The sequence below is a fragment of the Myotis daubentonii genome, chromosome 14 (genome assembly GCF_963259705.1).
Source record: "Myotis daubentonii chromosome 14, mMyoDau2.1, whole genome shotgun sequence".
NCBI classification, from domain to species: domain Eukaryota; kingdom Metazoa; phylum Chordata; class Mammalia; order Chiroptera; family Vespertilionidae; genus Myotis; species Myotis daubentonii.
Genome location: NC_081853.1, coordinates 59,579,957 through 59,594,381, shown reverse-complemented (window position 1 = coordinate 59,594,381; position 14,425 = coordinate 59,579,957). Strand labels below are relative to the sequence as shown.

The window sequence follows — 14,425 nt, the reverse complement described above, 5'->3', positions numbered from 1 at the left end:
CGGCTGTCTCAGACAAAGGGCCATTCCAGATGTTACCCAAGACCAGAGAATGGGTGTCGCTTTCAGCTGAGAAGTCCTGGGTTTGGTGACTGTTCCCTGGGAGACGGCACCACGGCCAGATCCTGCTGGGGCGAGGGTGGGGGTGTGGGGGGGAAGCTGAGCAGACTGTGAAGTACCTTCACCACCCTCCACGCAGATTAGCGATTAGCTTCCAAAGGACAGCAGGCCTCTGAGTCATCCTGTAAGTGACTCCAAAGTGTGACTTGTCACACCATCTGCGGCTCCTTTACCTCCAGGGTGGAGGGCGGCTTTGCTCACAGATAATCCCCAGCGTGTTCTGAACAACAGCTGGTTCCAGCCAAGTCATGGTCCCTGCAGGTCCTGCCAGAGCCACGCTCTCCTGGCCCTGGGCGGAGGAGAGCAGGGCCTGGGGCTATTTTTCACCAGGTAGGAGGCCCCACGTCCCTGGAATGAGACCTCGGTGATTCTCACGGAGGCATTTCTGCAACTCCTCCTGCCGGGCATATAAAAGGCGGAGACCCTGCGGTCCCAGGACCAGGCCAGGCCGCCGGAAGCCCAGAGCCGCGCTGAGCTTCCCACCCTCCTTCACGCCATCCAGACCTGGGCAGGTTCCTCTCAAAGGTAACGGTGCGCACTTGAGGGCGGGGATGGGACTCGCCTCCCACTTCTTGGAAGTGAAGTGCATCTACGCTTGGCAAACCTGTCTTTGTCAGTCTCTAAAACTCATCTTCCCTTCTGAACCCTTACCTTGCATCTGGTTGGATATGACTTAGCCATCCCAATGGGGCTTTTCATATCTAATTAGATATTTAGATGATGCATTTGAAACAAGCTAAACTCCGTGCGGAAGCCAGCAGTCAGTGCCAGTGTTCACTTAGCACAGAGAAGAAAGACAGGGAGTGCATTTTGAGAGAAAGGTGCTAACTCCCCCAAACCAGTGGCCTCAGGGACTTCAGATAGGGAAGCTCACCCCCAGTGGGCTTCACAGCAGACCAGGCCTAAGGAGATGTGCCAAGTGTGGGACGTATGGTAAAAGGGAGGCTTTGTGTGTGCTCGGCTCTGTGCATTGATCACACCTACAGCTCCACGGAGCCACCACCACCATCAGGACACAGAGCAAGTCCACAGTCCCCTCACACTGTGCCTTTGTGGTTCAACCCTCCCTCCTCACCCCAGGCAGTGATGACAGCTGGTCTTTCCAAGGCTGCCATACAAATGGAGTCACAGATAACATATAATCTATTTAATTTTAGTTTCCAATTGCTGCTTCCCCTCTGTGTAACTTCTGGGTTCATCCAAGTTATTGACTGTGTCAGGAGTTTGTTCTTTCTTATTGCTGCACAGTGTTCCGTTGTCTGGATGTTTGACAGGCGTTTTTTACCCTTCCCCTCACTGAAGGACGACCAGGTTGTTTCTACTTATTGGCAATTACAAACAGACTGTGTACAGGTGCAGAGGTTTTTGCATTTCTCTAGGCCAGTGGTCGGCAAACTCATTAGTCAGCAGAGCCAAATATCAACAGTGCTTCTTCAAAGTAGACGCGCCCAGGTCGAAAACCAACTTCTGCGCATGGGCCACGAAGTTTCAATCGCACTGTACGTGCACGCCCGCAGGTGGTATTTTGTGGAAGAGCCACACTCAAGGGAACAAAGAGCCGCATGTGGCTCTCGAGCCGCAGTTTGATGACCACTGCTCTAGGCGACATACCTAGATGGCTGGGTCATAGGGTGGGTATACGTTTAACTTGTGAGGAGCCACCCCACTGTTTTCTGGAATAATACCTGTCCATGTCGCATTCCCAGGGTCAATCTGTGAATTCCAGCTGCTCCCCATCCTACCACCTGATGCCCCTGTTTTTATCTTGGCCCTTCTCACAGGGCGAAGCAGTGTCTCTACATGGTTTTAATTGGTGTTTCCCTGGTGACTATGATGCACATCTCTTCATGCTATTTGACATCTGTGTGTCCTCTTGGACGAAGTGTCTGTTGAAGTGCTTTGCCCACCATTTCATTGGGTTTTGCTTTCATGTTGTTGAGTTTTGAGAGTTTTTTACAGATTCTGGAGACAAGTCCTTTGTCATATGTTATTGACAAATAGTTTTTGTTTGCTTGTATCTTGTCTTTTATTCCCTTAACAGTGTCATTTGCAAAGACTTCATTTTGATGAAGCCCAATTTATTAAATTGTTTTCATGAATGTGCTTTTACTGTCATTTCTAAGAACTCTAACCCCCAAGCCACAAAAAAATTTCTCCTATGTGTTCTCCTAAAAGCTTTACATTTTATATTACATCCATTTTGAGTTAATTTTTGTGTAAGGTGAGAGTTTCTGTCAGGTTCTTTTATTTTTTGCATATTGGTATCCTGTTGTCACAACACTATTTGTTGAGACCATTTGTTGAGAATCAGCTTGCCTCTCAATCCCTAGTTTTTAGGATATTTTATACATGTTTTGTTAGATTTATAGCTAAGTATTTCACTTGAGGCGTTATTGTAGATGATAGTGGGTTTTATATACATACGTATATATTTATTGATTTCAGAGAGAAAGGGAGAGGGAGAGAGAGATAGAAACATCAGTGATGAGAATCATTGATCTGCTGCCTCCTGCACACCCCACACTGGGGATCGAGCCTGCCACCCAGGCCTGTGCCCTGCTGGGAACTGAACCGTGACTTCGTGGTTCACAGCGCCACGCTCAACCACTGGGCCACACCGCCGGGTGCTAGTGGCGTGTTTTCAGTTTCCAGTTGCTCACTGGCATATATTAATTCTGTGTATTGATCTCATATCCTGCATCTTTGCTAAACTCTCTTAGTTCGAGGAATTCCTTTGAGGTTTGCTTCACGTGCACTTGGAAGGGACCTGTATTCTGCCGTTGGGTGGAGAGATCCATGATTACCCTTCAGGCTACTGGGCTGAGGACCGTCAGGTTTCCTCCATCTGCTATGATTGTCTCTCTACACTGTCACTGTTCAGGATCAGAACCAACCTGTGCAGCCCCCAGGCCAGCCAGCACTCAGCAGCAATTTTTAAGGAGTCACTCCTGAGGTCCGCCCACCTCTGTGGTCTCCCCAGTGATTTCCAATTCCCCGGACTCCCCGTTTTCATCCCTTTGGCCAGAAACCTGGGCTGTAGTTACCTGTTCCGCCCTGCACTTCCCATGGCTGCCCTCATGTCTGGGGTCAAACGCCCAGAGGACTGAGAGGGAGGAGGCAGGAGGGTGGGACCACAGCTCCTCCTGCTGGGGCAAGTTCTGCTGCCCAGGATGCTGTCTGCAGGCCCTGCTGATCCGTCGCTTCCATTGTTGCTGCCAAGCCTTCCTCACCTTGGAATTTCCTGGGACCTGAGAGACTGGAGAGAAGAAAAACAAGTGATTTCCCTCATCCCTGAGCACCGGAGTCTCCTCTCTAGACTCAGAGGACTTCTTGGCGCTCTCTTCACCACGTCCCCGCTGGTGGGTGGCCTTGAGTCTAAACTGGAGAGACCAGAGTAGAACCCGGAAATGTGTCTCTGGCGGGTGGCTCAGTTGGTTGGAGCATCGTCCTGCACATCAAAAGGTAGTGGGTTCGAGTTCCTGGTCACGGCACAGATGGGAGGCAACCGATCGAAATTTCTCGTTCACATCGATGTTTCTCTCAAAAAAAATTAGCTCCATTCAGCAGTCATTGGAATTCTGACCTTCAGTGACCTGCTTTCCGGGTCCGCAGTCCACTACACCCTGGGCTGAGACAGGGTGGCCCGTCCTCCCTGTTTATCTGGAACTGGAACCCTCTGTTCTACTTCAAGCTGTAATCAGTATGAAGCCTTTAAAAATGCTGTGAAAAATACAAAGTAGTTGCTCTTAAAAGGTGTCGGGTACAAAGAAATATGGCGGCGTGCACGGCCAGCTGGCAGAACGAACAGCTCTAGCCAAGTCTCAAGAGTGAGCTGTATAAACCAAAACTCTTTAAAAGCAAACACCGTTTGCCCTGGCCGGTTGCCCAGTGGTTAGTGTTGCCCTCAGACTGAAGGGTCACAGGCTCTATTCCCAGAAAAGAGCGTATACCTCAGTTGCAGGTTCAATTCCCAGACCCGGTGGGCACAAGCAAGAGGCAACCAATGCAGACGCCTGTCTCACACCGAGGTTTCTCTCTCCCTCTCCTCTTCCTTCCTTCTACTTTCTCTAAAAAAATAAAAAGTTCAATGGGGAGAATATCCTCGGGTGCGGATTACAAATTCACCACCTTCCTCATTCCTCCTTTGGGTTTCCTACTCGACGTGACCCGAGACTTGGAAACTGAACGGCTGGCACAGCGAGCGTGAGGACCCACCGCGGACCATGCGGCTCTGGAGCAGCGGGTTCCCTGAACGCTGCGGGCCCTCGTGCTGCCCGAGGCCTCCGACGGCACCAGCTCAACACCCCGTTCAAGTGGGCCGATGGGCAGGCGTCGCACGCTGCCGGTCTCTTTAAGCAAAGCTCCGTTTTGTGCAGTTCACGACGGTCCTTGTCGCCATGGCCTCCCGAGCGGGTGCTGGCGGGCGGGAAGCAGCGCCAGTTCTCGTGGACATGGGATCTGGTGCGGGTTCCTGGCCGAGGAGACAGAGGAGCAGAGCATGTGCTTCTCAAGGACAACCCCCTGCGCTTCCCGAGGGCTCGCCAACCATTGCTATTGCCCCTCGCGTTTCTGCCAGGTGGAGCCGTGCCCTCGTTTCAGAAGCCAGAAACCGAAACGCGTGCTCACAGAACACGTGAAGGACGGGCTGAGGGACCCCTCACCGTGAGGTCCCGGCAGGGTCTCCCAGGAGCTTCGATGGCTCTGGTCCAAACACAGAAGCATTTCTGTTCCTGAGGCGTAGCTCATGTGTCACAAAGTCTGCCCGTGGATAAGTTTTGGCAATTGCATGCAGCTGTGTAACCATCCCCAGAAACAAGTCATAACCTAGAGCCCCCTCCCCCACCCCAGGGCGCCCCCATCTGCTTCAGGGTCTCTGCTTCCATAGACCATCCCGCAGGCCTTGGCACAGTCTGCTCCCGCACCCGGTGCTCCCACCCACTCATCGGCATGTCCCTTCCCCTCAGACCATGTCAGGTGACTCCCCTTGGCCCCCACCCCCACCCCAGCTCCTGTCACAGGAAATCCCAGTGCCTGTGACGAGTGTGTGTCCAGCTCACTCCCTGTTAAACCTGAAGTCACCTTCATGGTCAAATTTGATCTTCAAAGACATTTTTTCAGTGCGGAGGCCCGGAGAATTGATTGACCAGCAGAAGGCATGTCAGATCAACGCGCAAATGGGTCTGGAGTAAACATCTGGCTTCAAGCCCCTCCCCTTCTACCCGCCCCACAGCCCAGTGTCTGAGAGAGAGCTGTGTCCAGACCTTCACGCTGAGCTCCAGCCTCAGTGCCTGCATGCCCTTTCCAAAGCCTTTCCCTGGGATCAGCACCAGGCACCTCAACCTGTTCGGTCCTGCTCGAGCCACTCTCTCCCCACGGGCCTGCTCCCCATGGGCCTGCTCCCCACGGACCTGCTCCCCATAGACCTGCTCCCCACGGACCTGCTCCCCACGGGCCTGCTCCCCATAGATCTGCTCCCCACGGACCTGCTCCCCATGGGCCTGCTCCCCACGGGCCTGCTCCCCACGGGCCTGCTCCCCATAGACCTGCTCCCCATAGACCTGCTCCCCACGGGCCTGCTCCCCATAGACCTGCTCCACACGGGCCTGCTCCCCATAGACCTGCTCCCCATAGACCTGCTCCCCACGGGCCTGCTCCCCACGGGCCTGCTCCCCACGGGCCTGCTCCCCACAGGCCTGCTCTGCTGTTTCCCTTCTGTGCACAGGCACAGCCGCTGGAGGCTCCCCTGATGCCGTCACCTTCACTCACCACCTGAGTTGACACCCCCAGAATATTGTGAACCCGTCCACTGTGCCTTATCCTCGCCGCCCCCAGCTGGGCACTGCATCTCCCTGGACAGTAGCCTCTAACCCTTTCCCTCACCCCCCAGGTCTGGGCGTTGGGCAGTTTCTTCACGGAGAACTGAGCACTCTGAGTGTCTGACATGAGCCATTCCACACACGCACATGCACGCACCCCAAAGTGCTTGCTCGGCTGCGTCTGGCGCTGGGACTGTTTTCTGGGCAAACCCTGAGTAAAGGGCTAGAGCACTTTCCCAAGTCTGCAGTCTGCCTCCCGCCGGCGATGCTGCGGGACCCACGCAAGCGCTGTCACCTTCAGACGCCCCTAGAAATGGGACAGTGTGTCCACTCAGGGGTGCTGTGAGGAGCAGATGCACACACGCCTGCACGCTGCTGTCCATGAAGAGCTGAGAAGCCATGCTTCTGTGAGGAGGAGGGAGGGCAGAGGTATGAGCCAGGTGCCTGGACCTGCCAGGCCCGCAGGGAGCTTCTGCTTTCACACCTGTGACTGCTGTTATTCCTGATGCTGAGGGTCTGTACGGGCGGGGTCTCCCTCAGGACGATGTCAGCACCTCGAGAGGCCCAGGGAGCATGGTCTACGAGGGTTCGGCTGATCTTTTCTCTTCCAGGGGATGAACAATCAGTACGTCCGCCGGGAGGTCTTCTGCCGGAACACCTGTCACGAGCTCAAACACTTCTGGGAAAGGGAAATCGGCAAACAGACCTTCTGCCGAGAGTCGGAGGAGCGGCGCCTGGGGAGAAGTGCACTGAGAAAGTACGTGTTTTTTTAAAATAGACTATTTTTTAGAGCAAATTCACAGCAAAATGAGCAGAAAGTAGAGTTCCCACGTACCCCTCCCGCCAGGCACAACCTCCCCACGGTCAGAAGCCTACAACAGCACACATTGGCACAGCATTAGCATCCTTGTGTGTCTATTTCTTTATGCAAAATTGACTTTCCCAGAAGAATGCCAGAAGGGCATCTCAGAGGGTGAAATTATTTTAATTTTCCATGCATACGTTGCTGCCACCACCTATGGTTTTACAATTCTTATACATTAACAAATGTAGCCCTAACTGGTTTGGCTCAGTGAACAGAGTCGGCCTGCGGACTGAAGGGTCCCAGGTTCGATTCCGGTCAGGGGCATGTACCTGGGTTGTGGGCACATCCCCAGTGGGGAGTGTGCAGGAGGCAGCTGATCGATGTTTCTCTCTCATCGATGTTCCTAACTCTCTATCCCTCTCCCTTCCTCTCTGTAAAAAATCAATAAAAATATATTTAAAAAACAAACAAAAAAAACCCCAAATGTATACTCTGTTTTATCTCTTCCCTCTGTCACTGGTTCTAGTGCATGAGGGTTACACAAAATTTGGGGAGCATGTATTTGGATACTGCTTTTTATCCCAGGTAATTGGATTGTAATTGTGTTATTTTGGTAGTTGCTTTAGGATTTACATATCCACCCTGAACTTACCACACACCTTCAAGGGTGCATCCTCTCCTTTAGCGTGTAAAAGCCTTACAGCGAGATGGTGCCATTTCCCCCTCCTGGCTGTCGCGCTATTGTACAAAAGTACATTTTTACTTCCATGTGTTATAAACCCCATGTCACATAATGAACAGCGTTGCTTTCAACCACTGATTATCTTTTAAAAAGGTTCAAATAGTAAGAAAAAGTTATGAATATGCATCCACACAGCTGCCTTTTCAGGTGCTTTTATTCCATCGTGACCCTGACTCCCTTCTGCTTGAAGGAATGGCCGTTGGCATGTGCCGTGGCAGTCCGCCAGGAAGGACCCTCTCCGTTTCTGCACATCTTAGAGCCTCTGTATGTGAATGCCAGCCTTGCTGGGTAAACAATTCTAGATTGACAGGGTCCCCACTCCCCCACCCCCAATACTTTAAAGATATTGCACTTTCAAAGGGAAGTTCAGAGGATTGAGATTAGGGTACGTTGAACAGAAGTGAGTTAAAACATGTACATATTTAAATTTGCAAGTCCTCTGCATGCATTTTACAACCTGAAACACACACACACACACACACACACATGCACACACGCACACACACACACACACACGGTCAGGGGGGAAAAGGAAGAAAGCTTTACCCGAACCAACAGCCCAGGGATGAGCGTCCCCTGTGTGTTCTCTGTGTTCTCTGTTCTATGTTCAGGCTCAGAGAAGAATGGAAGCAGAGACTGGAGACCAAGCTGAGGCTGAGGAACCATCCAGATGAGACGGAAAAGCAGGCAAACGTTGGCCAAGAGCTTCTGGCTTCCTTGACGCAAGAGGACACGGAGCACTGAGGCCGCTCTGCTTGGAGAGCCGTGCCGTGGCCGAGTCCCTTCGCTGTGCCCACCAGGTCGCACCCACTGTCACCCCGAACCTGAGGGGTCTACTGAAGACCCTTCCCAGCGCCCAATGGAGCCATCAGCCACATCAGGCCTCTCTGCAGGTCTCACCGATGAGATTATTAGATACCAAAGCTCATGCGGCATCTTCACTGCCATGTAATTATCGTCTAGTTTTGAGATCCAAATATTTTCAGTTCTAAGCACGCTAGAGGGATGATCTTCAAGGCCAAACTTGAAACACTGCACAGTAGTTCTGCTCCCCATTGTCCTCTTAGGACGCAGTTTCATGTAACCCTTTCTCTTGTCTTCTTCTGAGAAGAAAAATGCATCTGCAGGAATTAAATATTGTAAATAGTCGTGAAAATAAGGTTCGCAAATAAAATTATCTAACGCTATTTTTTCTTCATATGAAATTAATTTTGGTTTATTCAAAAACATGATTATCAGGGAGGAAAAAACATGATCACCTAGACCCAGTCAATAAGATCGGAGCAATTTTAATAAAAGCCGGCTGCCTGGCCATCACCAGTGTGGGAGCTCTTCGTCTTGTCGCTTATTTAAAAGCTCCACATGCTTGCACTGGTTGGCTCCCTGTCAGCTCCACTGAAGTACATCTGGCCGCCCCAACAAAGTGTTCGCCACACAGAGTCTGAACTCTGAAGTGTCACCACCTCTCCCCAGACATCCCTCAGGCCTCCATTACAGGGTTGCTGGTTCTTTTTTAAAATATATTTTTATTGAATTCAAAGAGGCAGGGAGAGGGAGAGGGAGAGATAAAAACATCCATGATGAGAGAGAGTCATTGATTGCTGCCTCCTACACCCTCTACACCGGGGATGGAGCCCACAACCCTGGCACGTGCTCTGACCGGGAATCCAACCGGGACCTCCTGGTTCATAGGTTGATGCTCAACCACTGAGCCACGCCAGCTGGGCAGGGTTACAGATTCTTAAAGTACAAATGGGCACTGGGCCTGGGCAAGTTTCCAACCGAAGCAGAGACACATGTGGTGAAGTACAGGACAGTCGTAGGCCACACCTCCCATACACAGGCTACGTGCCCGAGACACAGGGTGGGGTGGGGCGATTCTGACAGCAGCAAGTGTGGCGTTCCAGCCCTCAAACGCCCCCACGTGCCATGAAGCGCTTCCATTCACATCCCCAGGGAGCCAGGGGTCTCTATGGGGCCCTGGCACCACCCAGAGGCCAGAAGCCTTGGGGGAGCATTTGCCCAGGTCCCACACATCTCAGAACAGGGCACAGGGCCTGGAGTTCTCCCACCTGCTATGCTCTCTCACATCTGGGATTCAATTTAATTAATGAGCCATGAATTCCAGCTGGGTTCATGGGAGGCCGTTCTGATGGAAGAGGAATTTTTGTTGCTGGAGAAGGCCGAGAGGACTTAATGGAGGGAGAAGAGGGAAGGGCTCACAGGCCGGGAGGCACCAGAAGCCAAGGTGAAGGCAGCCTGGTGGATTGCAAGGCGCTGCTGCTGGAAGCAAACGCGGGAGAGTTAGGCAGGACGTGCAGGGAAGATTCCTGTTGCGTTTGCTGGTTCCTGGAAGCCAGGCCCTGGGTCATGTAACCAGAACACAGAAGCGCGGGCAGAAAAGTCGAAGCCATTGTGAGGGGCTGGAGCTAGCAGGTATGGGTGCCCTGTCCTGGCGGGGGGTGGGGGGCGTCCTAGGATCAGGCTGGTGAAGCCCAGGTAATCATGGTCCAGGGGCAGTGACCGTCAGTCTCCTGGGGCCTGGGGGCCTGGGGGGAGACATTGGGTAAAGCTGCAGTGAGAAGGGGCAGCAGGAGCTGAATCCGCAGAAATCAGCATGCACAGCTCTTCTCAAGGTCACAGGGACACTGAGGCTGTGGGCCGGGGCACGCCACAATGGCCGTGGTTCTGGGGACAGGTGGGAAGGCCAGCCGGGACTCCCAGAGGCCTCCTGAGAGCAAGAGGCTTCACTCAGAGGGGAGGGAGGGGAGAGAAGTGTGAGTGCAGCTCTCTCGCAGTCCTGGAGGCTAGGGGTCCAGGGTCAAATGCCAGGTGCTCAGTGTCTCGTCTTGTAGACGGCTGCTCGGGGTCCTCACAGGGCAGGGGCGGGGGTGGGGGTGTGTCTGACTCTTCTTACAAAGGCCTGAATCCCAGCACGAGCCCCCCCACCCCCCCATGACCTCAGCTAAACCCAACCCCCTCCCAAAGGCTGCAGCTCCAAGTACCATCACATGAGGGTTAGGGCTTCATCACGTGGATTTGGGTGGGAGGAGGGGAGCACACAATTCGGTCCGGAGCAGAATGGGGATACGTTCATCTGTCCCACGTTCCCGACACATCCATTTATAAAACTGACCAGGATCACACAGCAAACACTGCAATGGGTGGAATAGGCCCAGGGGTGACCTTGGCCTCCAGGGAGCCCCCAGAGCAGGCCTGTGCAAAGGAACTGACACTTAGAACACGGCCCACACACCCGGGCCAGGCCATGCGTTCATAACGTGAGTGGATGGACCACCGACTAAAATAGGAATGTGAAGAGAGAGAGTCTCCTAACCTTGTACTCAAAATGCCCGGGGTACAGTCCAAAATCCCTCGGCCGAGCGCCAAGAACACCTCAGCACAAGTCAGACACGGGCGTGAATGATCTGACAAGGTTGTCAAGCGTTGCACCAGCGCTCCAAGCGACTGCCTGCTCTCCTTAAGCAACCTTGAAAAATAAAGAAGAATCCCTGTGCTGCGCTCTGCAGCCTACCTCACCCAGCCACCGGGACCACGGCTCGGACCATAAGGTCCAGCTTACAACGATCGCCTTTGGCTGTCATGGTGCTGGGGGGCTTTGCCCTCCAAGCTGGGACTTGCACGTGGCTTTGCCACCAGAGGACTGTGCCCTCTCAATAGTCCGAGGCTTGAACCTGTCCAAACACTGTAGCCGCTCTCCACAGATCTCAGCAAAGAAATGGAAGTTATAAAGGAAAGCCCAGTGGAAATTTTAGAAAGGAAAGATACACTCACCAAAGTGAACCCACCACAAAAGCTGGGTGAGCTCAGCTGCACAGGGGGGCATGCAGAGAGCAGCACCAGTAAGCTGCACAGTTAAAAAGTTTCTCAATTTGAACAAAGAGAAAACAGCTTTCTTTTCCTTTGTTGATTGATTTGAGAGAGGGAGGGAGGGAGAGACTTATGTGTTGTTCCGCTTATTTATGCTTTGATTCGTTGATTTTGGTATGTGTCCTGACCAGGTTCAAACCAACAACCTTGGCATATCAGGACAACGCTCACATCAACGGAGCTACCCGGCCAGGGCAATGGTTCTGTTTTTAAAGAAGAAACAGTCTCCAATCTATGGAAGGGTCCCCAAGATAAAGCAGCTCCTGAGTTGGAGGCCAGCTTTGAGAGAAACGGGCAAAGGTGGGCTAAGACAGGGCGGGGCCAGGAAGACCCAGGGCCCACGTCCAGGCTGCGGCCGAATGTGAAGCAGAAACCTTGGCTGCCTCGGTGCCCGGAGCAGCCCAGGGTCTGGAACAGCATCTACACCGTGAGACACGGAGCGTACCTGTCGGATGAAGAGGGGGTTGCTTATGGCACAAGCACTTTGCTTTATGAGGAATCCCAGATCATGCACCACGCAAAGCAGGGCCAAGGCAGTAAACATCCCTCGAGGCTGGGTTCCTCCTGGTTTAGCAGAGGGCCTGCCCAGCTTGGCTGAGTCAGTCAACACGAACCAGACTGATGTCAGCTGCTGGGCATCAGGGTCTCCTTTTCACAAGGCCACTTCCCGACCAGGAGGCTTTCGGGATTGCCTAATTGTCCAAATGTTTCCATTTGGCCTCTAAAATGAAGGGTGCAACAGGTGTGGAGCTTCTGGAACCTTCCCACTGTGTCCGTGCCAGGCCTGAGCCCACCTCCGGGTGTGCAGCTTCTCTGCTTGTAGTTTTCCCTTAATAAACACGACTGTACAGCCCGGCAGGCATGCCTCAGTGGTTGAGTGTCGACCTATACACAGGAGGTCACAGTTCTATTCCTGGCCAGGGCACAGGCCTGGGTGGCAGGCTCAATCCCCAGTGTGGGGCGTGCAGGAGGCAGCTGATCAATGACTCTCATCGATGTTTCTCTCTCTCTCCCTTATTCTCTCTTAAATCAATAAAAATACATTTAAAAAAAACATAATTGTGGGTTTATGCCCTGAGTGGTGTTAGTGGTCATGACCCTCCCGGCCCCAAGGGCTGCCTTGGAGGACAGTGCCCAAGGCTGGTAAGGACTTGAGTCAGGAAGAGGGAAGGATGCAGAACTGAGGGAAGTAAAGCCCACAGAGTAGAGAGAATTGCTCTCTGCAAAGACTCGCACAGGAAGTAGAATTCACTCCTTTGATTCATCGATGTCATTCCGCTGCCTCACCTGGCGGTTAATGCAGCCAGCAGCCAGCGCGGACGGGACCTGCAGCCACAGGTCTGCAGTGAGGACCTCAGCCACATCCCCCGGGCTGGATGCAGCCAGCTGAACAAACCCTGTCACCCACCAGCGGCTTCTGCCTGAGGAAGCCAGGCGGCTCCCTCTGCCCCAGGGACTAACCCAGGTGTGGCAGGGGAACCAGCAACTGCAGACTCCAGCTTGGCCGGCAGGAGGGGGCCTGGGGACAGTGATCATCCTCAACAGCCCTGGCCAGCGAGCTGAGGCTGCCCTGATGTTGGCCAGGCCCAGGTGTGTCACTGGTCACTTGGTCTGAACAAGCTTCCAAAGAACATGGCATCCATGAGAGAGGAAAATAAAAGAAGGAAAAGACAGTTGAAGGACTGAGGAAGAAATCACTAAGAAACTGTTTTAAAAAATAATATGAAGTGATATGAAAAAATAGCAAAGTTTCAAAACATGAGAACTGAAATGCACAAATATGTCAATATATTTATATACTGTACATGAGGCCCCTAGAACCGTAAGAAATGCAAGAATTCACTGTTAATAACTCATTCTCGAATTGCTCCCATGAAAACCCAAGTCGCCCCTGTGGGCCTGGGCCCCTTGGGAGCCACTGTCTAAGTCCCTCGAACAAGCAGAGGCGCCTCCAGGCGGGATCCGACTTTTACCGGCTTTTCGGGTGTCTGCCGGGTCCTGAAAGGCCTGTGTCCCCTGCCGGGCGCCCCGGGGGGCCGGCCCGCGACCGTGGGGTGTCAAGTAGAGGTCGCGCTTCTCCTGACGCGAGGGCGGCTCCCACGGGGGAGTCCCGATAGGACAGCGGGACCCTGTGCCCTGGGAGCCCAGCCCGTGGTGGCTGTAAGCAGCACAGAAGGCTGGTGGGGGGACCACCGCGCACCCCGGGGCACAGGCGTGGGGAGGCCGCCCGCCCGCGTGGGGACGGACACACACAGACCAGGGTTGCAGGACGCGGACCCGCTGCAAGGGCGACCCCTGGCGGCTAAGCACGCTCGGCGCACCCACTGGGCGCCACTTACTGGTCCGTAACCTGGCGCTGGTGGCAACCCTCATCCCTCCCGGCTCCCTGTCTCTCCTCAGCCCAAATCCAGGTCCTCGCGGGGCGGGCAGGCCCCTGCGGCGCCCAGAAAGCGGCCCGTGGGCGCCCCTCCCCTCCCGGGCCCAGCAGTCCCGTTTGGGATCCATCCTGACCTTTACCTCCTCATGATCCCTGCTCACAGGAGCGGCCTCAGCCTGGAGGGGAGGCAGGTGGGACCAGAAAGATGGAGGGTGACCCTGAGACCCCGGGGTCCCTGGGAGCCGACTCCGGGGCGGACACCAGTGCTGTCCCTGCAGCGGCCACGCGGTCACACCGGCTCCCTGCCGGCCACCATCTCACCGGCCTCCCGGAGGCACCCACGCGGCAGCCAGCGCCTGGCTCTGGGCGTCTCTTCAGTGAACGGGCGCTGACCTCCGTGGTCAGTTTCCAGCTCAGGCAAAGGCCCCGCCCGCCCCACGTTCCGTTGAAGGTCTGATGCCGCCCTGGCTGCCCCCCACTCTCCTGAGGCTGAGAGGTCAGTTCAGCGGGTTCTGGGCAAGGCCCGCGAGGCGGGTGGGAGGTCCTGAGGAATCGGAGCTCCTCCAGGGCCCTGTCCCCGAGGTGGCAGGAGGCGGAGGGGCTGGGAGGTGCAGGGCTCGCCCTGGTCCAGGCGGAGAACTAGCTGGGAGAGGGTGAGCATACTGGTCAGTGCCCTA

General features: G+C 54.2%; 1 protein-coding gene across 1 annotated transcript; it reads left to right on the top strand.

The window, feature by feature from the left end:
- The first annotated feature begins 6,541 nt into the window (after window positions 1-6,541).
- On the top strand, window positions 6,542-8,679 carry FAM240A (family with sequence similarity 240 member A). Its single transcript, XM_059664958.1, has 2 exons — window positions 6,542-6,690; window positions 8,092-8,679. The coding sequence occupies exons 1-2, from the start codon at window positions 6,548-6,550 to the stop codon at window positions 8,222-8,224; spliced, it is 276 nt and encodes a 91-aa protein (XP_059520941.1). The 5' UTR covers window positions 6,542-6,547; the 3' UTR covers window positions 8,225-8,679.
- Window positions 8,680-14,425: the final 5,746 nt, after the last annotated feature.

What these genes read in the sequence shown, in the direction of transcription:
- FAM240A (XM_059664958.1), top strand. Translation starts at nt 6,548, where the DNA reads ATGAACAATCAGTACGTCCGCCGGGAGGTCTTCTGCCGGAACACCTGT. An exon ending in GGGAGAAGTGCACTGAGAAA is followed by an intron (nt 6,691 to 8,091) that starts GTACGTGTTTTT and finishes TTCTATGTTCAG; the next exon opens with GCTCAGAGAAGAATGGAAGC.